This window comes from Trematomus bernacchii, unplaced genomic scaffold (genome assembly GCF_902827165.1).
Source record: "Trematomus bernacchii unplaced genomic scaffold, fTreBer1.1, whole genome shotgun sequence".
Lineage (NCBI taxonomy): Eukaryota > Metazoa > Chordata > Actinopteri > Perciformes > Nototheniidae > Trematomus > Trematomus bernacchii.
This window is the reverse complement of record NW_022987469.1, coordinates 376,859-400,958: the sequence shown is the minus strand read 5'-3', so window position 1 is coordinate 400,958 and position 24,100 is coordinate 376,859. Positions and strand designations below refer to the sequence as shown.

Here is a 24,100-nt window from a genome sequence, read left to right as displayed (position 1 = left end):
TTGCCAAAGGGACCGCAAAAATACACGTGTTAATCATAATGTAGCAATTACTTACTGGAAATCACAGCCTAAAGGATCCCAGGAAAAATGGGATTTAAACCTGAAGGAGCTGACTTCTGAGCTGAGTTTAAATTCCTCAGAATTTAAAGCATTGATAAAGAAAAATTATAAATGATTTAAAGGTAAAGACAAATGCTTTTGGAGAAACCTGACATGCTACACCATTCCTTGTCTGAATACATTTTTAACTGAGCTAAATTATTATTATTTTTTTTAGTATCCCTTCTCATTTCTTCCTGTTATGGCTTTGAGAATTTATTGACAACGATGAGCTAGAGCCCTCAACAAATTATCTTTTTCCTCCTATATTTTTCTATTTTTCAATATGTTAGACTCTGTTAGGGACAAGTTGGTAAAGTCATAAAGTATTGCAAGATGTACTAACACATTGTTGGTTTCAGTCTTTTCCTGGGAATCGTTGTCAAATAACTCTTTAAATATAGGTGAAATCATATCACTTTGTACATTATTAAAAAAAACAATGTTAAATAAAACATGTAGTACATGGACATTATTCTTCTGCTTTATAATATATTTTTGCACTGTGCATTCATGTATTTCTGTTTGAGTGCTTAAAGATCAGAGTAAAATAAAAATCTAAAGGTTTGTGAGTGTCATAACATTCCTATAAGCAGTACATCCTGTAAGAGTTTAGGAAAGTTCACTGTGTGGCCGTCTTCTAAAATAAAGTGCTTTCATGCAGTGAATTGTATGCAATGTTTTAAACCAATAATCTCTATAAACAGATATCTGCATATTAATTCAGAATCTGTCGCCAATGAGACTTCGGTACCAGAAGCATTCTGGTTTCTGTTTGCAGTCCAAGAAGTGTTGACCAATCATGTTTGAGCGAGCGTTGGTTGCATGCGGGTAAACAGTCCGTGTGGAGAGTGTGGAGAGAGGCAGAACGAATTGGATGATATTTCGCAACCCATCGGCTATTGTTCTGAGGACAATTTAGACTTTGATTAGCTTTTTTATTTCATTTATCAGCATTCATACGTAGATATCTGTTCATATAGATTAATTGAAATGTCATCTGGACCTAAAACAGCTGCTCTCAAGGTCCTAATCTGACTGTTAATGATGACTGGCGAACTATGGAATTCCAATATCCGCTGGCAACACCGTAACTGTCGTCAGACCGATAGCCGATAGATTCTGAGATTACCAAACCAAGGACCAGAAGTTATTCACCTGTCATGGTGTTAACTTCAACTGGCTTGCTTTGGTATAAAGTTTCGCTTTGATGGAGCTAAGTTAGTCTGCAGCTGGCTTTTCAGCAGCTTGGGTTTCCCATCCGACAGAAGCAGACAGTTCTGAAGAGCCGACACTGGCAGAAAGCACAGAAATCACAGCACACATTGTTTGAAGATTTACAGCTTCCCCCCAGGGGAACGCAGTTAGCAGGAGGACGAGGGCGCTTCTTCTTTCTCTGAGAGAGAAGGAGAGAAGTATCAACAATACATCATCATACTGTTAGAATAAGATATAAAATAAAGTACTGCAGTGCCTGACAAGAGAAACATTTTGAGTAAAATAAAATATGGAAATATTTATGTGCTTTGGTGACAATGCATAAAAAGGACAGATTGTCAGAGATTTTTACCATAGGAGTTGATTCTGTACATTTTTGGGTAATACCTTTTTTTGTTTCTTTGTTTTCTTGTTCCTCTTCACTGTTTTTGGCAATTCTGAAAAAGGACATATGAAAATCAAGGTGCTTTCAGGAATTTTAGAGAAGAAAAACAAATGCATCATCTGCGTATCCATATATAGTTTATCTTCATATAAGTGAATAATCACAGTTAAACTTGCAAACGTACCTACAATAACAACAGGAGGGGGGGCTATGTCAAGGCTTTGAGACAGAGCGTTATATAACACAACCCTATTTGTGGCGAGACTCTCATCAGGGATCATGTGGGCGGAGGCAAGGAAGTGATCTGTTGCAGCGAGGACTAAGCAGCTCAGCAGCAGGAGGGCATGCATCTTTCTCTGGAAGAGAACACACAAAGAAACTTAAATGTATGTTGTTTTGGAAAGAAGGTGAGAATAAATTATCATCTTACTACAAGGTCACTTGAAATAAGCTGTCAGTTAGTCCACACTGAAATATCTCATCAACGTTTCGATATTGGTCTTTAGCCTTCACATTATGTCTTCATAGATACGTTTGTTGTTGCATGACTGCATACCTATTTGTTGTGGTGATGTGCAAACAAATCTACAAAAACATCTTATTGAACTAATATTTTTAGTGTCCGCTATGTACCGTGTGGGATCGATTTCAGCCACTGAAACATGTTCATGGCTCCCAAACGTGTGTGAATTTTAGCTTCCTTGAGAAGGTGCAACATGCATTGCAGCCCTTGCCTCTGTATGAATGAGTGAATGAAGCAATGTTTACGTAAAGTGCTTTGAGAAGTTGTAAAGACTGGATAAATGTCAAGAACCCAACGACCAAGTGATCAGTGGCTGTGCTGCTCATGGTGGCTTCCTGTTGCTGTGCTGCCCCTGACCCAACAGTCCAAAGAACATATTTAGAGTCAGTAAGAGCATTTTGTAAAGTTATGAAGTTTGGATAGGATTACTTGGTTTTCTTGCAAGTAATTACTAAAATGTGTATGTCTTCGCCAGTCTTTTTCTTGAGCTATCGAAAATGTATTCCTGTAAAGTAATAACAAAAACAAAATGTGAAGAGTCGGTCTGCCCATTACCAAAAAAGATCTCAATTACTATTGGATATTTTCTATTAGCCTTCAAATCATGTACTGATATATAATAGTGTTTTTCTTTAGCATTGAGGCCTACCTATTTGAAGCTTTTTATTCAAATAGAATTGTATTTGTGTGATAATCTCAGGGTAAAGATAACAACATCAAACAAAGTACAATAAAGTCCTGAATGTCTTGTTTAGGTGTTAATTGTCTTTATTTATTTGTACCTGCATGTAGATCTGCTTACCCACCTTAAGCATTATAGCAACAATTTGTTTGTTAGGAATTTTGGAAGCACAAAGGGGTGGTCTGACTTCGGGTAATTTCCGGATCGTTTCAATGTGTGTTGCCATCCGCAAATAAGTTTGATGAATGCCAGCTGGTGTTCTGTTGCAACAATAACAAGTCCCTGATATTTCTTAGCAAATCTAACACGATGGTGTCCAATTCTTTCTGTGTTTAACAATGTGGTGATGTTTACTATAACGTTTTACTTTTGCTAGTCATTTACTTTCTGATGACGTTGCTTTGACAATCTGTTACAGGAAACTGACATCACCAGTGTTCCTGCCAGCAGACTAACCCTGTAGGCCCTGAGCAGCGGCAGCAGGAATTAGTGCCCACTGCCTCAGACATTGTAGAAATGATCACTAATCTTCATCTTCAGTGCAGCTGCTGAGAATTAGCAGCTATAAGTAGAACAATACTTTATGCTTGGTTGAGTAAACACTTTTTGCATAGAACTTAAAAGAGTTATCTAGACGCAAATACCATATGAACTGTTTCAACATACATTTTATGGAAATTTGAAATGGATCACAATGTAATTTTCATTTGTTTGGCTGACAAATAACCAGAACAGATAATAAACAGTCAATATTCTGTTAACCTTTCTTTATTCTGTTACTTAGTATTTGACTCAAGTTCTGAAAGATGTGAGCGTGTGTGTGGTCTTCATGTCAGTGATAATATGCAGCGAGAAAGTCATTAATTGAAAAAGAACACCAGTGTGAGCAGTATCCTGACACTGCACATTATCCAGATTATTACACTGCAACGTACTTCATAAACCAACAATTTGACTCATAAAAGTGATTTTAAATTGATTTTAAAATGACTGTATTGCGTCTGCTAAAACAAAACCATAGTCCCTTCTAGTGTGTACAAACAGCTGGAATTGCGGCAACAGCAACATAACGTAAAATGATGACAGCACTGATGGAGGTTTTATGAAGATATCCACAGAAGATATTTACATTTTCTTTTCCATGAACCAGTCTTTAAACACTGCCAACGTTTAAAAACTGGAGGTCTCGATTGAGAACTGTAGTAAATGCGGTATTAAATATTGAATGGTACTTGTGGGTTATCTGTCGCCACTCGGCCAGGTAGGTCTTAAATGGTGTCGGGCCATTCCCCGGTGACGTTGTTTCCTCCACTTTGCTGATCCCCTGGAAAAAAATGCGCCGGTGAAGATGGCCACATTGTCTTTTGGCTCCTCTCCAACTTTGCCCTTTTTCGTATTTTTTCAGTATTTATTTACTTTTTGCCGTCTGCTTTTAACATGGTTCGCAACATGCAAGCCGACCGCACCAACTCTGCTATACAATATAGCAGAGAAGAACTTCTTAACATTAGAAACCTTGTGGACAATAGCCCACCGACAGACAATGGAGATCCGCCATGGCTACCTGTTGCTGTCCTACCTGAGAGACGCAAGAAGAAGACCAAGCGGGGGTCCCGCGCCGGGCTGCTGGTCAGACTGAGAAAACAAGGAAACCGACCCCCTCTTCCGAGTATTCTTCTGGCTAATGTTCAATCGATTGAAAATAAGCTAGATGACGGCTCTCCCTCGCCCTCCCTTCGGCAAATCAGACCACATCTCACTGCTATTGCTGCCTGCTTACAAGCAGAAACTTAAACGGGACAGACCGGTAACAAAGACACTACAACGATGGAGTGAGGAGTCAGATTCAGCTCTGCAGGATTGCTTTGCATCTACGGATTGGAGTGTGTTTGAGGACAACAACATCAACACACACACCGATACGGTCATTAGGAAATGCATCGATGACGTGGTACCGAAGGTTTCTGTACGAACATTCCCGAATCAAAAGCCCTGGATAAACGGCGAGGTGCGTGGCAAGCTGAAAGCGCGCACTATCACGCACAGAGCTGGAGATTTTGAGGAGTACAGGAAATCTAGGTATGAACTCCGGAGAGCAATCAGCAGCGCAAAGAGACAATACAAAGACAAGGTGGAATCTGACTTCAAAGGCTGTAACACCCGGAACATGTGGGCGGGACTAAGAACAATGACAGACTACAAAGGAGCAGCGGGGGGTGCTGCGGGAGTGTCTGCGTGCGCATCTCTCCCAGATGAGCTAAACAGTTTTTTTGCACGCTTTGAGAGCAGCCGGGCTGTGGAGGTACAGAGGGACCAGGAGCTACACTGCCCTTTTGTTTTAAATAGGGCAGATGTGTGTAAATCCTTTAAAAGGGTTAACCCACACAAGGCTCCTGGACCTGATGGCATCCCTGGCCGTGTTCTCAGGGTGTGTGCAGTTCAGCTGGCAGAGGTGTTCACAGACATCTTCAACAGGTCCCTGCTGCAGTCTGTAGTCCCCACATGTTTCAAACACTCCACCATCATTCCTGTCCCCAAAAAGACTAAAACCACCAGCCTCAATGACTACCGCCCAGCAGCACTCACCTCCATCATTATGAAGTGCTTTGAGCGGTTAGTCAAAACATTCATCACCTCCTCCCTCCCTGACTCTCTGGACCCCCTGCAGTTTGCCTACAGAGCAAACAGGTCCACAGACGACGCCATAGCTCTCACCATTCACACTGCCCTCTCACACCTGGGATAACAACCTCAATTTCAACATCAGCAAAACCAAGGAGCTGATTGTGGATTACAGGAAGAGAGTTTAGAGAGTCTGAAAAAAACTAAAAAAGTGGCGACAGATGGCGACAGATAACCCACAAGAACACATAATCTGTAAAGTTTTCTGTTAATACAGGATGATTCACTGTATTTGGCAGGAATCTCATTGGGATCCCTGGATTTACTTTTTAGTGCCAAAATTACCCTTATTAGCCGCGTTCACACCAAGTACTTTGCCGTACTTAGTGCCGGCACTTAGTGCCCCGGCACTTATTACCCCAGGGCACTTAGTACAGATCGCGTTCACACCGGAATAAGTTCCCTGAGGGAAGATTACGCAAATGAGCCGCTGACGTCACTTCGTCTTCTTCTGCTTTGGGTTTACTGGCAGGCCGCAAACAACTTCACGGCGTATACTGCCACCCGAAGACCCCGGCCGGAAGTCCCCGGAGTTGGGGACTGGCTTAGAAGCTGCTGGGACTCCCAGCAGCTTCTACTGAAGCCTTCCGAGTAAATCGCCAGAACGCCGACACCTCCTCATCTCCACCGCTCCCATGTTTTATTTTGTGTTGCCATAAGTTAGTCTCTCTGCGTTTGTGCGCTGGGCGAATGCTAATAATGCTAATGCGAGGACAATAAAATGGCGGCTCTACAAAACATTTCAGAGTTTTACGGGGCGTGGTTTGCAATTCGCCCAGCCAATCAGAACTGGGGCACTTTTTTCCCCCAGGAAAGTACCATCTCTCAGCAGGCACTAAAAATGGGGGTAAAAGTTCCCGGCATTAAGTACTCTTTTTGGTGTGAACGCGACATAAGGGGTTCTAACAGAACTAAACGCGAAAAGTACGGGGAAAAGTACTCCGGTGTGAACGCGGCTATTGTCTAGACAGCTTGTACACCTTAGTTACACCAATCATTGATGTTGTGTTAACTGAAATAGGAGTGATACATCTGGGTCAGAACTCCTACAATAATATTATCTTTGCAGACATATTTAACCATTTTATCCAGTTTCCTCTTTAATGACAAAACATAAAAAGATCACATTCAGAAATAATGTTTTTCAGACTGCACTAAAACTTCAAATGAAAATGAACTTGGCCACCAAGCGTCAGTTAAGATGAAAAGTAGGTGGAAAATGTACAATTTTACCTACATTATAGAATTTGTAATTTCACTTCTTATTCACGTCTTTGCTGCCCAGAATAGAGTGGTGCAGGAACGAGTCCTAAAACCCGGAAGTGAGTTAGCATTTTACCACTTCCGGTTCCCTCGTCTCAGAGTCAATGGGATTTCTCCATAGGATTTTGGAAAATAGCTGGAAATAAGATCTGTGGTTGACACAAATTTAAGAGACGGATCACGTTTTGTTCTACGACATTAAATACATCAGCACTCAGCAGTGACCCCACTGGTGATTTTTGAAGAGTTTACGTGTCTGAAAAACGATGGTTGTTAACAAGTAGCTGAATAGGACTACAGAAGTTGTCGAGGACGTTGTACGTCATTACGCCAAACACGTAAACACTCCCGCTAAGTTTGTTTGCCCCTGTTCTGCTTGAAAGCAAGTACCTGCGCTCTTGCAAACTGTATGGCAAGCCATTTGAGTATTTATTCCATATCCTTGATATCAGACGGCAGCTGCCTACACTAGTTGGAAAAGTGGGCGGGGCCATAATTTTCGCCCGGAAGTGACGTAGGTGTTACACTCATCTATAGGCCAACGTGTTATTGTGCTTTTACAAGCAGTTACAATTTACGAAAATAAATACAAAAAAACGGTGATTGACTCATAGCTTAATTATTGCTTATAAAAAGACAGCGGTTTTGTCTTAAGGACAAAAAAAAGGCAACACAAAGATAATATACATCAACCTACTTTACATGTTGTGTGCTTTGCCTTTTTTTGTTAATTAATGGAAAAATACGTTTTTCCAAAAGCTATTTTATTTTAGTGGACACGGTTTTAAGTCAAACTTAAGAACTCCCCCTCTCCCCACATACACCAACATCCTCTATTGTACAGTCCCTAAAGCAACACGCCTCAAACTGCAGCTCTATACTTATTTCATTTATCAAAGAAAATTATGACACAGTCCTGAATAATTCATGTTTCCAGCGGGCCAGTGGTACTTTACGGTAGGAATGCTCTAAAGTCATAGTTACTGTAGTGTCAGGATCAGTTTGCTATTTTCCCAAACCACTTTATTTTAAATATACACCTTCAATTGCAGTAAATTCCCATTGATACATGTAAAACAATGCAGGGGTGAATTGTTCATTTGGCCGAATACAAGGACGGCACTACCCCGGGGCTAACTGGGGCTAAAGCCCCGTCACAAATCTGGGTAGCCCCTGTTCAGCCCCATCAGGTGTCATTTGGAATATACAGCGGTAAAAAAGTTACATACTGTACGCTAATGCAACAACTATCAATCTGTTTTTTAAACTCTCTGTACAAATAAAAGGAAAAAAAGGGGGAAAAAAGTACCATCTATGTTGTTTCCACATTGGCCTACCTCTCAAAAGTTATAGTCGGAACAACTCCTAAATCCGTAATACACAAATATTGGATTTTTCCGAGAAACACTTGAACGTATCATTAGTCACATAATGTCGTACCACCCATTGCCAGCATACAGCGCAAAGTTTGCACTGAACCACAACAACAGACGCATCGTCGTTTTTTAAAACAACACTGGCGAGTCATTTATTTATGTATTATAAATATTTCATGTGAAATTAAAGGTAGGGTAGGTAATTTTGGAGAAACCAGCTCGAGTGCGCTAGAATTTGAAAATACACAACCGGAAAAAATCTGCCACTTCCTTACAGAGCCCCTCCTCCAACACACACGAACACGCACATGACCAATGAGGGCACGAGATAAGTTTGTGCACAGATGGAAGGCTGACAGGCAGGTAGGCCATCCAGTTATTTTAGCCGGGCCGGCTAAAATGATTGGTCGTGCTTTTTACAGTACTACGGCTTCCACAGATGACATTTTTTTATGGATTTTTTGTCAAAGCACTTCAGATATTCATTGCTATCGGGATGTTAAGAGCATTCCATGGAATATAACAAAAAGTGTATCTCGAGCCGGTTTCTCAAACTTACCTACCCCACCTTTAAGAGGTTGGGCAATTTTTAAAAGTGCGCCCGTCGAAACCTCGTTACGAATGTTCTACTGTGAATCAGGACAATATCCCTCACCGATGTTGTTAGTTTGTCATCAACAATAATCTTTTAAATCAATGTTCAGTTGTGAGTGAACATTATAGACTTATAGTCTGCTCAACTCCATTTCACTATAGTAGATATCTACAAACAAAGAGTCGATATTGTTCTAAAACCATTTAGTGCTTCACATAATAAATGTATCCTGATATATTATATGCTTTAGGAGCTGTGTGTGTGTGTGTGTGTGTGTGTGTGTGTGTGTGTGTGTGTGTGTGTGTGTGTGTGTGTGTGTGTGTGTGTGTGTGTGTGTGTGTGTGTGTGTGTGTGTGTGTGTGTGTGGTGTGTGTGTGTGTGTGTGTGTGTGTGTGTGTGTGTGTGTGTGTGTGTGTGTGTGTGTGTGGCAGACAGACAGGTCTCAGTTGGTTTGGTGTCCTATGCTTACTTTTAATACTTGTAAATAAAACTTTTGGCCCGTAATTTAATTTCCCCATTGTAGCGACCGGAGTCTCTGATTGTGTTACGTTATTATGAGAGTGCTCTCATACTTGTTTGAATCTGAAATTGTATATATTTATATAAATATATATGTGTGTGTATGTCCGCATCTGTAGCCTGTTATTGTCTCATTATACCGCACTGTGAATGAATTCAAAGTAAATATATAAGTCGTCATGAACACATCTGTCCATCAGACAGCGGGCTGCTGTGCCTCCTGTCATCATTAATGGACGTCTCTTTAAAATGACCGCTCAGAGGAGAGGAGTTCTCATTTCTCTAACCGCCTGCTGCTTCCCCTCCTCTCTCCTCGGTTCCCCTCCTCGATTCCTCCGCTCGCATCTCCTGTGGGCGGGACTAAGAAAAGAGGAGGGCAGTCGAGGAGGGGAATTAGAGAAATGAGAAAGGCCCATTGTGTATTATGATGCTGAAAAAACAGTTTGTGTTTCTAAACTTTATTTCAGTCAGACAACTCATGTGTTTCTCTTTGATATGTTTATTAGAAGTAGCATAGAGTTGAGTTTGGCGTCTAGGCCCGGGCCTCATCACTCCACAGATTTACATAGAACATTAAGTGATGATTAGATAACTATCCCCCGAGCCTACAGGTGGAAGCTGGGGTGGTGGGGGGGCAGGCGAGCAGCAGCAGTGTGGAAGCAGCAGCAGCAGCAGCAACATCAGCAGCATAGCGAGGCAGAGGCAGCAGACCTGGGAGCTTAAATAGAGCGGCAGATTTACGAGAATATGTTTGGTTGGTTGTAAGAGGGACGAGGTGCGTCACGTGTTAATGCATCATTGGTGCTCGAGTTGACTGCCTGAACTAGCTCGCAGGCTTCGCCCCATTTATTAAATGGTTATAACAGTGAATAATTTGGCATCTCTTTTGGTGGATCATGCTAAATGTTTGTTTGTTACATTTGTTGAATATTCTTTGGCAAAACTCAGTTAAAACTGCATATGATTCAATGATGCTTTGAGCTGCATCGGATTCTAAGGAAAACAACGAGAACTTCCTTATAAAGAAACTGAAGTCCTGAAACTCGACTATTTTCTTAGCACCCCCACTTATTGGTCTAGCCCCACCTTAGCACCAGGAGGAAAAAAATCCTGGCGCCGTGCCTGGCCGAATAGCAAGAAAAGCTGGGACACATTGTGGACCATGTCTTTATCCAATTTAGGCTTTTAACCTGACTCCTTTTCATCGATGACAGCTTTTGGGTCAGTAGTAAACAGATCTGAGTCTAAGATGATCACAGTCACTGTTCTTTGTAAAGCAGGAGAAAACAAAAGTCTTTGCAGCCACCTCTGAAGCAGGAAAGTGTTTAAAAAACCCACAAAATACATTTTGAAAGCATTGAGCAAGAATGTCTCACACATTGTACATGTTAAACAGCACCTCCAACCACCTTGATACATCTCCTGCCCAGCGTCTGTTTCGACTTTAAAGCGTCAACAGAGGATCAGAGTGGCTGTTTCTCATGAGGTTTTGGAAACCACACTTGGGTGCATTGATCTGTTTCAAAGCGGGCTGATTTAAAGAGGTGAAACAATGACAGAAACATCGGTGGGGAAGTTAACAACCAACAAAAACATGTGCAGATGTGTGGACAGTAGAAACATTCAATCATCGCAGGTGATTTGCAGGTTACTCAAACTGCATTTAGGGTGCCTTCACAAACCAACTCAAATCTATTTCTATAAAGCTCTGGTGCGTACTGTTTGGGCACTGAATGAAGTTATTGTATTGCAGCCCAATACAGCCAATCTGAGACTGCTTTCAAACATTGGTTTTGGACAGTTTTCATGGGAAGCCTTAAGCGGTTAGATTGCAGTGACAACATACATTGCAGGAATTAAACCAAAACGCAGAAATATAAGATGCCAGTATGGGAATTTGACCTGAAAAAACAGTGACTGCCACTTACAGCTCAGGCTGAAAGTTCATAAAACTAAAATGATTGTTTCCCATGTGAACAGTTTGAATGTCACTGCTTCTCTGGTGCAGCTGTTAGTGGTGCTGAAAGGAGAGCTCCTGTGAAGTGAGTTTACACACATTTGTTATATTCTTAAGTGTTCTTTGGTAGGTAAAAATTGAGTAGTCTTTGCAGATGTTGGCTTTTTTCCCATTTAAATTGATAGATTATTTCCCCAAGCAATACATTTTCATGAGAAATCTTTATCTTGAGGAGGGAAGAGAAACATTTTCTGTTTAGGAAAATATTGAAATGTAATATAGACGTGACAGGTTTTACACCATTTTTCTTAATCACCTACTCAAATGTTAAGTATTACAAAAACATATATCTATATGTAGAATCCACAATGCTACACATATGTTCAAGTATGGGTGCAAATAGCCATCACATCTTTATACAGGGTTCCCGCGGGGTCTTAAAAAGTCTTAAAAAGTCTTAAATTTGATAATCTGAATTTAAGGCCTTAAAAAGGTCTTAAATATGATTTAGAAGGTCTTAAAAATGATGGGATTTGAAAGGTACTTCTGTGTTGCGATCACGTCTAAAATGTGTTTTGGGGGAAATGTCCGGGCTGCAAAGTAACCAGTACGGTAAGAGACTTTCAGTTCCCCCCAACAATCTGTATTGAAATAAATCAACATGGAACCAGTAATCACTAACTTTGTTTCCCCCGGGCCCTTATCGGAGAACACCCAGCTAGTAACCTAGCAACCAAGCTTCAGCTAGCGGCAGTCAGAAACTCATGTCTCTTCGAATCTACTTACAAATAAATATGGGGAAGTGTAAGTTCAACCGTATTTGGTTGGAAAACATCGAATTTAGTGCTTGGTTGAAACCAGTGGAGGGGAACGTGTTTGAAGCCCGCTGCACCTTTTGCAAAAGAAATTAGCGTTTGTTTTGCTAATGTAGCGTTAGCTACTGCAGCGTTAGCTAGTGCAGCCGCTCCCGCAACAACACCGGGGACCTCCGGGCGACGTTTGGGTCTTCGACGTGAACCCTAAAAGCGGAGGTGCTGTAGACGCTAAATACCGTAGTTCAGGGGTACTCAAACTTTTTTATTAAAGGTCCACTTGTGAACTTTATACAAGGTCACTGGTCCGGATCGGTAAAGTCACCGATCCGGACCCCCCCCCCGGAGCGGAGCAACGAAGCTGAAATTAAGAAAATGTTTCTTACGGCGCTCTATGCATGGGGCCCCCTTGAGGGGTTTTCCCGACATGTCCTTGCAGTAAATTAAGGGGTGTTTCATGTTGTCGTTGCTGTGGACCTTCTTAATCTACCTTCTTTTGGGGCCCCCTTCTGGTCCAAGCACCTGCCTGCCTTGCCTGTCAGCAAACGGCGCCCCTGTAATATACACACACACATTCAATACATACATACAGTATGGTGGCTTGAACTAGTGGGAGAAATGGCACTGTTTGTCTGTAGCCAACGCCTTGAACCTCGGCAAAAAAGGCATTAGAAGCATTAGAAAGTCAAGGTAAACTTGCGGTTAACTTGCGGTCTGCAATGCGTGTCACGCTCGCGCACACAAGTACATATATATGCACGTTCATTCTCACAATGCGTCAGACACAAGACGCGCGTACACAATGATGTACATTAATTTATCAGAATCAGAATTTTTTTTTTTTTTTATAATGGGACACAGGGTTCGGTCCGGATTGATTTGCAGTTCGGTCCGGATCTCTCTCTCTCTCTCTCTCTCTCTCTCTCTCTCTCTCTCTCTCTCTCTCTCTCTCTCGTCTCTACTCTATCTCTCTCTCTCTCTCTCCTCTCTCTCTTCTCTCTCTCTCTCTCTCTCTCTCTCTCTCTCTCTCTCTCTCTCTCACACACTAGGGCTGCTCGATTATGGCAAAAATCATAATCACGATTATTTTGGTCAATAATTGATATCACGATTATTCATTGACTTTGAAAACATCCATTTATTGAACTTTAAAACAAATAATAATTTGAACAGTATCTTTTTAACTGTTGATTACCCTGAACGTATAATTCAACTGAAAAACCAATAGACAAATTAATTAAATAAATGATATATTTAAATAAATAATATCAAAATAATAAATACCAATAAACAAGATCAACAAATATTTTGGAGCGCACTTCCACAAGCTACTAAACATATACATATGATAAATACAAAATAATAAGACTAAAATTAATTAGATCAAATATGTTGTAGTGCACTGTCACAACCTAGCAAAGCTAAATAATAGTTTTTTTTGATTATGTTGTTTTTGTAATTGTGGCAGGCCAAAATCGTAATTGCGATTAAAATACGATTAATTGCACAGCCCTAACACACACACAAGCACACACACACTTTTTGGCTAACACTGTTATGCTGTTATGTTCAGTCATTGTTCTTATGTTGAACATGAATACATTTGCTTTGTAAGTAATTATGGGACGTATTTCTTCTTTCATAGCAATTTTCCTTCATACTTTCTTGCCGTGAAATAGGTCTTAAATTCTATTCAAAGTGGTCTTAAAAAGTCTAAAATTTGAGTTGGCGAAACCTGCATAAGTCAAAAGTGTTTATACATTCATATTTGTGTTTTTTAGCTCTTATAAAACTGCACATAAAGCATATGCCCCCCAAACACTGTTTTGATAAGAATTTAAATTGTAATAATCCAAAAGTAATGAGTCGGATTATCAGAAGTATAAAATACAGCATTGCATCAGTGTCTCACTAAGAACTGTAAATGATTTAATCATTTATAAACTGGGAATGATCATTCCTGATTATGAGCTGTCAATTTTAAATTGGAAAAAGGATGAAGCTGTGTTTACAGGGGGCATACCTTCATTAGATTAGAGCATTTATTAGAGTAAAGAGAAGAGTGTAGTTAAACACAGACTGCAGAGCAAACAGACAGATGGTAACGGTTTCAAATCAGGACATATCAATTTGATTTATACAGCCCAATTACACAAATGTACCACAGGGGCTTTACAATCTGTGCAGCATACGCCGCCCTCCGACAATCCTCACTTTAGGAAAATAAAAACCTGAATGGAAAAAAAAGAACTCGGGAAGAGAAAGGGAGGAGTACGATGTTCCCCAAAGGGACATGTCAAAAAATAAAACCTAAAAAAAAACCTCGTGCTCACAAGAAAGTCGCCAGAGCGTACAGGAGACCACCAGCTCACTGCAGACTGTTATGTTTATGTGGGGAAAAACAGTACATACTTTAATTTAGTTATATTTCAAAGTTATACCAACAACCAATCACATTAATCTCCCGTCCGGACACACATAGCACGCGGTTTGATTGGCTAGTGCTTGTACTGCCATATCATTTGATCGGCTGGTGCTTCCGTCGACGCTTGAAAAGCTGAACTTTTCTCAACTTTCAGCGTGAGCAACGAAGGCAAAGCGAAGCAACGGAACCACAATTCAGTTTGGCAAAGCGTGACGTCACCCCATTCAAAGTGAATGGGAAGCGTCTCCGTTGAAGCTTCCAACGGAACCGTGTGTAGGATGCGTTAACCCTTGTGCGAACGAGAAACTTTCTTGCAAGTTCGTTTTTTTTATTTTGTCCAATTATTTTTATTTAAATAGTTGGTATATGACCTTCAACAAGTGAAGAAGAAGAAGAAGAAGAAGAAGAAGAAGAAGAAGAAGAAGAAGAAGAAGAAGAAGAAGAAGAAGAAGAAGAAGAAGAAGAAGAAGAAGAAGAAGAAGAAGAAGAAGAAGAAGAAGAAGAAGAAGAAGAAGAAGAAGAAGAAGAAGTTAATTTAAGAAATATTACTTTTTATCAGACAAACAAATTGATAGAAATGTTCATCCTGGTGCAATACATTTAATATTAGGAATGGCAATAGTCAGAACATTTAAACATTAAATTAAGGAAAACACATTTTTTCTGGAACTTATGAACACCTGTTTTCACACGAAAGGTGGTCATGCTGGGTGGCTCTGGCCATAATAACAAGGAACATCTGAATTGCATTGGGAAGGATTTATCCAATGATCCCTATCTACTCTGTGTGAACACACACACACACACACACACACACACACACACACACACACACACACACACACACACACACACACACACACACACACACACACACACACACACACACACACACACACACACACACACACACAGCAACTACAGTGTAAGTAAACACACGGGGTCCCTTTTTTAATTTGATCTACTCTGTTGCAGAAGCTGCAGATTGGTGTTTCATTCACCAAAAAATATATAATAATTTAAGAAAACTGTGAGTTAAACTAAAACAGCTTTTATCAAAAATACAAGGCAGCTTAACTAGGTTTGGGCTGTAAACTATTACATGTAACGGTTAGACCAGGGGTGTCAAACTCAAGGATCAACAACTTTCGTCTATCTTGACAAACTAAATTCACATCAGTCCACAGTGCGCTGGTTAACTGTCTCTATGTAGCTCCTGTTAATGTGATGAATTTATAAGAACTAAGAAATAATACACCAAAATCTATATTTTGATTTGAACACTTGCTGCCTGTTTGAAAAGGTTTGTATCCTTTTCAAACAGGGTTCAGCTTCTGAGTTCACTGAGTTCAGCTTCTGCTTAGATTTACGGCAAAGGATTTCCATGTTTCACAAACAACACAAAGGAAAGGTTGAATTGTGCGTAGGATGTTGACAGCCTGCAGAATAATGCACTTCCACACAGTAGGTTTATCAGTTAGTTTAGGATCAGCTGGAAACAGGATAATCAGAGCGGTGAGTCTCAATCAAACTGTACAATTGCTGTGAAAAACAAATACAAGCCTACAAGCTAGCTCACTGCGGAGTGATTTCAAGCTCTGTAAGGTGGTAGAAATATAAACAAGCAAACAAACAAAAATCTACAGTTTAAAAATGTGTTCACGCTGCTGATACTGAGCATTTGGTGCTCTGTTATTCCGAGCACATCTCAGGGGTACAGTAAATGACGTGAGAAAGCCAGAAACCAGCTGAACATGTAAGAGTTCACATTTATTGGACCTATGACCTATGCTCACCTTAAATGGGAACGTTTACACATTTCAGAGATGGTTCATTGCTAAAATAATTGAGACTGATTCTAATATGATGGCCACTTTTCCAAATAAATACATTTATCATTATTGTTTGATAAGAATGATTACAATTTCATTTGAAACCTGAAGCTCAAAAGAAAAATATCAATGATTGTGAATTTTTATCTTTTAACATATTTATCTTATTTGTCTTTTTTAATGTAAGCCGTGTATTTTAGATGCATTTTGCTTTGACATTATATTGTATATTTGTGTTTTTATAAGAACTTGTATTTCTATTACTGTGTTGAATTTGTTATGTTCTCAACTAAAAATTGAAAAAAATGACAGATTCAGGATAAAAATCTGTTTTAATCCAATCTCAAGTAGTAAAGACAATTGCGGGTTTTAATCCAAAAAATATATTTTAAATTGATATCTTTTCATATTGTTAAGCAGCTTGAATTGCACATATGAAAAGGAATATAGGACTGCTATATATTCAACAATGTGACTTTTAGGCTCCTGAGTGAACATTGTATGGCTTTGTGTTTCTACAAAGCAAACTAAATAATAATCTCCTTCTCGAGAAAACTCAAAGGTCAGCATGTGGGAAGTACTTCTTTGTGGCACAATCTTCCTCTTTTTGTTAAGAGATCGTAAAACAATCATAAAAAAATTCAATCTGCGTTAATTCTCTTTTCAGTGAGGCGCTATAAAGGACAGGAGAGGAATTACTGGCAGATTTGCGGCTACTACTTCCGGAGGGTGAATCTGTGCGACGGTAGTTTTTTACGTGTGTCCCGTCTATCATCCGGGTCTGCTCCTTTCATCTGTTAGTGCTGCCACATGTGCACATACATTATTATAATTACAAAAGTATTTAGAAAAAATGGGTTCCCTTACATTTTTGGATGTCCCCTTGTAAATTAATCAAGAACTTATGATAATATCTGACCTCAAATACATCTTTAGAAGTATGTTGATTAAAAAAATAAAGATGTCTTTCATTAATCCATGTTTAGTGGATTGAGTACTTCTGTAAAAAATAAAGTGTTCTGGATAAAAAAGTAAAGTAAATGACCATAAAGTTAATGGATTAAGTACTCTTTTTCAAAATAAGAGACACAGTTACATGATACAAATGTTTTGTTCTGGATACAAATAAAAGTATTGGCGATATTTACCTCATAAAATGTAATGTATAATAAATGTATTTGTTCATTGAAAAGCAAGTAACCCTAACAATGATCATTGAAAAAACTGAAGTTTACTATTTAAATATTTTAGTTTTATTTCAAATCAATCAAATAGGCTTGTGTTTTTATTTTATTATTATTTTTGACAAGCACAACAAATGTAGGCGTTCATCTGTTTCAGTGGATGTAGGGGTGTGGACCTTTTCACTTTTCCTTTATTTCCTATTCAGCTTATTAAAGTAAAAGCATCTCACTTTAATAACTGTTGATATTTAATTTCCCACTTGTCAGGATTTCAAAAAAACTCCCCAGGATGGGTTAAAGTCGTAAAATGTCTGTGCCAACAGGTAATAACGGGGAGTTGTCTGCAGAAGCAATAAGCAATATTTTCTATCCCATCACAGCATGTTAGGACAATAAGAAGAACGGATAGAGGCCAGAAGAGAGAGTCGTAAAAACAGAACTGATGGAGCTGATCATTTCTTGCTGCTGTTTTAAAGTGTTTTTATTTTGTCTTCACTGTTGCACTTAAATCTGGCCACAAATGAAAAAACCTTGGTTGATCTTTGTATTGTGTTGATTGTATTGGTGTGTGCATCTGTTTCTGTGTGTTTCTGATACTGAACCTCATTTAGGGAAGTGCAACTATGACTCCGTCTTTAATGGGAACGAGATCTCCCCCTGGTTTTTTCAGTGTGAGGGTCTTTCCCTTTTAGTTGCTCAAATTAGGATTAAGTTCCATAAAGACATTTACTTTTTTTTTTTTTTTTTATTATTTTCGACAAATTTCCTGAAACATAATTTGCTAAAACCTCTGGTCAGTGTTATTTTAATTAGTGAAACAGGAGGAAACTATGAATTTGTTGGGAACTATTTTCAACGGCGGATTAATCCACATGTGGTGCTTTAGTGAGTATTAGTGGCAGCATCACTGTGTATTTTGGGCTTCATTGATTAATAATCAATGGAGCTCTTTGGGACAGAAAATAAGATAAGTCTCAGGCACTAAATATTACACACAATACTTGTTAGTATGATCAGTTATTTGAACGTTTTGTTCTTTCATTCAATTACAGAATCTACATGTAACAAGACTTTTTCCTTTGAAGATCATGTAAACGAGAGACCTGGTCTCTGTAATCAGGGACACCTGGTTTCCCCGGGTACATTACACCAGAAGAAAGAGGTCGTCTCGGCCTCGTGTACGGGTAACCGGGTGTCTGTGCCGGAACAAAGATCTGAGAGGGAACATATTGCTGTGAAGCTGTTTAACAATGAATCCTTGTATTTAAAATAATTCAATTTAAAGTCTGACAAACATTAACTCTGACACTAAATATCCTCTTGATTTGAAAATAAATCAATTCGGACACAGTGTGACGGAAATGCACTTTGAGTATGGAGCACACACACATCAGGAGTCAGGGTTTTGTATCACTAATAAATCATTAAAGTACCTGATGCATGCACAACAGATGTCCCAGTATCCAGGATACAACAGTGCATGGAAACATGTCCACCTTACTGCAACAACAGATTAGGGTTTGAGTAATAAGGGTGATCTGGTTTCTTCAATGTGCTAATAAGTAACGACATGATTTTTTCATTTTAAAGTTTTGTTGTGTTTCATACTATAATAATTGTTTTTCCCTTAAGCATTTGCTCCTCCCTGACAGAAAACAGCACCACAGTTAAAAAACAGGCCACAAAACTGCAAGAGCATTTTGATGTTGAGCCGTCATGACTCAACATTCAAATTAAATCCATGAAAATCTTACGCATCACAGGCCGTTTATTTCTAGGAAAATTGTGATCACAGCGGAGGATACTAAGTGCATGACAGTCCGAGTTTCCTTTACGTTCTGCAGGAAGAGTTTCACATCTGGACGTAGTTGTTGAAAGGTCAGAGGAAGATCACGTCTCTTCTTCTGATCCTCTCAATCCTCGTCGTTCGGATACCAAATTTTGAAATCAAAGCAAACTAACACTTTTTAAGAATGAGCTCATAATATAAACTCTTAACCACATGTTAAGTCATCTGAGTGTCTTTACGTTAGATAAATGCTCGGATTAAGCTGCTGCTTCATTGATTTACCTTTTAATGACCTTAGTGCCTCAGCGGATGAGAGCCTTATGGATGAAGATCAGCAGGGATCAACTTTCTAAATGACGCTGTGTAACAAGCATTCCTCAATGTACAAACCAGTGGCACCGACAACAGAACAAATACACTCATCATGGAACTTTGTTTATCATTTAGCTTTACCTACAATATATCCCCATAGTTCAGTTCAATATTATTCATTGCAGATGAACTATATATTTAAAGTTACTACTTTATAAAGTTTATGTTTTACAGCTAAATCTGTATTTTATTCTAAATTACAGACAAAGATTATTAGATTTTTACAATGCACGACAACTGATACATTTTGAGTTATACTTAAAATGTCAAGATTGTAGTGTGATAAAAAATAGTTATCTCTTGATACTGAAAACGTATTATGCAACATTGTGCAGAATCTCTCTATTTTTTATTTATTTAGTTGTAGTGCTAAACCATCTTGCAGAACGTACGGCATTAGTTCAACAAAGTAATAGAAAAATGTGTTAACGTGCATTTTCTTTTTCAATTTTAAAATAATATATTTGTTAATTCTCACTTTTTTGTATCATAAGTGAGATTGCAGAATTCACTTTATTGCATAAACTATACAATTATTATACTTTAAAACCCTTTTTTTCAACATTTTCAAAAAGCAATAATTCAATATTAATCCCATATGATAAAATATGAATTTATTTATCCTAAGTGTAATTGTTGAAACACCTCACTTAATTTTTCATTGACCTTAATACTTACTTTTAGTTGCACAGTTACAGGTCATAGAATAAACCTACACATTGAATACAATATTATAATTGTATAAATGTTATATCTTGCTTTAAATAATATGTTTGTATGGCACATGTTCCATATGAAATGTATGAATACTTTTCAGTTTTTCAGTGCTGCACAACTTTAAACAGGTTGCTATCTCTAAACAGAAAACTTGAGAGCAACAGCTTTTCTTTCCCCCTTGGACACACAGTACTGAAGATTGCTGACAGCAGATCGTGAATGCGATATACGGAGCCCTGACAAACTGCATCAGGAAGAATACGCTCATATTTTTTGCACATCTCACAGTAACATAAATACATGTAAAGGCATGAGTTTTTTTTTTTTTAAACCTTCTTAATTACACAGGGATTTACTATAGGAGTTTCTGAAAACGCTTACGGTTCTCCGTAAGAATTCACAACCCGATCGACCTCTTCCCAGCTTTTTCTCAGTGAATGAGCGAAAAAACACATGACGAAAGCGATCTGAATATTAGACACATTGAACAAAAACTTTTGTTTTCATTTGAATTGTGAGTCGCACCCACTGCACTTTACATGCCACAGCTGGAGAATCCTTTCAAAGCAGCTGGCAAACAGGGAAATATTTCTGACAAATCTTTTTACGATCTCACTGAGTATGATTACTAAATTCAGCAATTTCATCTCTGACAACAGAGATTAATCATGAGGACCATAAAATAAAGTGTTTTTAAATGCTGCAAGTTGTTCAGCATCTGTGTTCATACTTTTCTTTCTGTTTATCTCCATCGCTTGTTTTCTTGGAATTTTTGGGAAAAAGACAAGATCAAATCAAATGTTCTGCTTGCCTTACCTGTGGTTGCAGGGTCCGCTGTCTCTCAGTCTGGCAAGCTTTTAGTTTCTAGACGTTTTTATAGTGAGCCGCCCTCCTTTTAGCCCCCTTTCCTCACTGCACGTCTTTATTTCTCTGCCTCTTTGGTCCACAAGTCTCTACTCTCCCTTCTGTCCTTCCTCACCACACCTCTGATTTTGTGGTTTGTATCTTCTTGTGTGTCTTGTTTCACTTCTTCTTTCTCTCTGTTTGTATTTCACTGTGGTTCGTCCTCTCCTTATAAAAGGTTTTTCTTTCACCAGCCCTCCTTTTATCCCCCTCTCCTCTGTTTCTTCTTTTTTTCTTTGGTACCTTGCCCTCTGTTGATGATGAAGACATAATGGGAGGTTTGTAGTGGAGGCGGGACCAGCACTGCAGTGGGTTGGGGGATGGGAAAGGTCAATCTATGCAGAAGATGTACAGATAAATGTCAAAGAGACTTCCAGAAGTGTTGTTTCTGGTAGGTGTTTCCGTTGTTGCTCATATTGGAGGACGAGAAGTTGGCCTTTTGGAAAAATTCTCCATGTTACCCACAGATCTGATCGTGATATATTGGTGGCTTCCTACATTTCCCAGATTGGCCTTCTGGACATACAACACTGGCTACATCCCAATTCCAGACCACAATAGTCTAACAGTGTGTTCACACTGGTGGAAGTGACAATGAAAACTTGAACAAGACTAAGAGACTGCAGCCAGTGAGCTTTGAGCTAAATGCTAACACTAGCATGACAGCATCTGGGCAATAACAATATACTAATATTTAGCAAATTGACTATCTTTTAGCATTTAATTATGCTAACATTATGCTAATTAGCACATATAAAGTAGAACTGATAGGAAGGTGTGTACTTAGCCATAACAAATGTATTAGGCACATTTAAATTATAACCTGATGGCGCCTGATGAAAAGTTCAGCCGATCTTTAATAGATCAGCAAAATTGGCTCTTTGTTGGTGGTTTGGCTTTAAATCAGCCAGTCAGATTGTCCATAAATAATACCCTATATACGAAAATATAGTGCAACTCTTAAAAAAGCACACAGAATGATTGATGGAAATGGGTGTATTGTATCTTAAGTAGATCTAAAACAAACACACACAGTTCACATCAGGTCTGGCCAAGCAACAGATGGAAAGTTTGAAGGTCAATTTCAGCTTGATAGGATCACTAATTGAAATCAGCCTTAGAAAACCTAATTGCTGTTTCTGTCTTTTAGGTCCCCCGGGGGACACAAAGGCTTATTAGTGCATTTACAGACCAAATTATTTACCGACTCCAAAACGCATCTTGGAGTTAAGATGACTATAAAAAACGAAAACATACATAGACGTATTGGCCCCTTTTTCGAAAAATCTGGATGCTTACGATTACATATTTTAGTGAGGGGTCAACACTGATCAAGCATACTGCAAAGAGCATATCAAATGTATTGTACTTTACTTTTCTTATAGCTGGAGTCTCTGAAAACCCAAGCAATTTAAGTATTTTGAGACAAAACACTCAAATCCTAGCTGCAGATATCAGAGGCCTGTACTACGAAGCTGGATTTTCGCTTAGCCGGCTAACTTCAGGGAAATCTCGGGCTTTCCGGTCCTACGACGCTGGTTCTCTTTTTAGCAGGCTAGATTTCCATGGTAACTTATGCTGAGCGGCAAACCTGCTCCGGAGCAGGTTAGGTGGCAGGCTAAGAGATCAACTCAGTGAAAGCACCGCCTGCTGACCAATCAGAGCTCCGTGTGCGGAGTTTAAAGCGATCAATTCATATTACAGGATAGAGGAAATACAGAAAAACTGCCGTTGCAGGAAAGACGGCCGGCAAAAATCAACTGACTGTGTGAACGTGAAAATTAATAGAATATCCCCTCCCATCTTCAGAGCAATCTGACTATTATAATATTAGCGTTAAGAAAGCTTACTTAAATATCTGCCACGACATAAGTAACCGGATCAGAGTAACATTAAGTACAGTCCGCGGCACTGTGAGTGCAGACGTCGATGTGTGCCATTATCATTCATAACATATTACATCATAATGTATCATATATTTCCTTATTTGAGTCAGCTTCTTGAGCCGTATCTGGCCGTGCAACACTCACAGTGTCACATACTGTATGCAGAAGTATTATTTTAAGCAACACATTAAGTTGACGAAACACTCGTGTCTTGGACGGGGCAGTGATTTCATAAACCTGTTAATGTACGCATTCAAACACTTTTTCTTTTACCAGCTGTATTCACCTTGCAGGTGCAGCTATGTGGCTTTTATCCTGGATAAAGTGTTTAAGTCATGGATGTTTAAAGTTTAACTTCTTCATATTTGACTAATATCAAAGTTCACTTTTCATTCAGGAAGTATGACGCTGCGCTGTCGGTACGCTTGTCCGTGTTTGAGATTGGTCGAATGCTCCAAATACCACCCCTTTCATGTGAACGCGCACCTAACTAGATAGGACACGGCTGGCTTGAGCGATCCACTTGATAACCAGCGTCGTAGTACAGTTTAGCCAGAGCGCGTATGTTTTGGATTGGGCCAACCGGCTAACTCAAACATATCCAGGTTAGGTTGAACCAGCTTCGTAGTACAGGCCTCTGCTGTCTCTTGATTATTGTAATTTTAGGGTCATGGATCAAAGGTAAATTATCCCATTGTGTGAATTAATACATGTTTGTCTCATTTATTGTATAAACAACCATGACACTAAAAGCTTTTCAATTATTTGTTCTCTAATGAAGCCATGTGAAATCGTTAGATCTTTGACGAGCTTTCCTTTCCGTCCTCGAGAGTTATCCCATTTTGGAAAGAAGCACTCTATATTGACTTTAGTTGTTTCTC

At 39.2% G+C, this 24,100-nt stretch overlaps 1 protein-coding gene across 1 annotated transcript; it reads right to left on the bottom strand.

Annotated features, from left to right (window-relative positions):
- Positions 1–362: 362 nt before the first annotated feature.
- Positions 363–21,505, bottom strand: asip1 (agouti signaling protein 1). The gene is made up of 4 exons (XM_034144389.1): positions 21,247–21,505; positions 1,887–2,058; positions 1,705–1,754; positions 363–1,495 (listed from the first exon to the last, which is right to left on the bottom strand). Exons 2-4 carry the CDS (start codon positions 2,050–2,052, stop codon positions 1,340–1,342), a joined length of 372 nt encoding a protein of 123 aa, XP_034000280.1. The 5' UTR covers positions 2,053–2,058; positions 21,247–21,505; the 3' UTR covers positions 363–1,339.
- Positions 21,506–24,100: the final 2,595 nt, after the last annotated feature.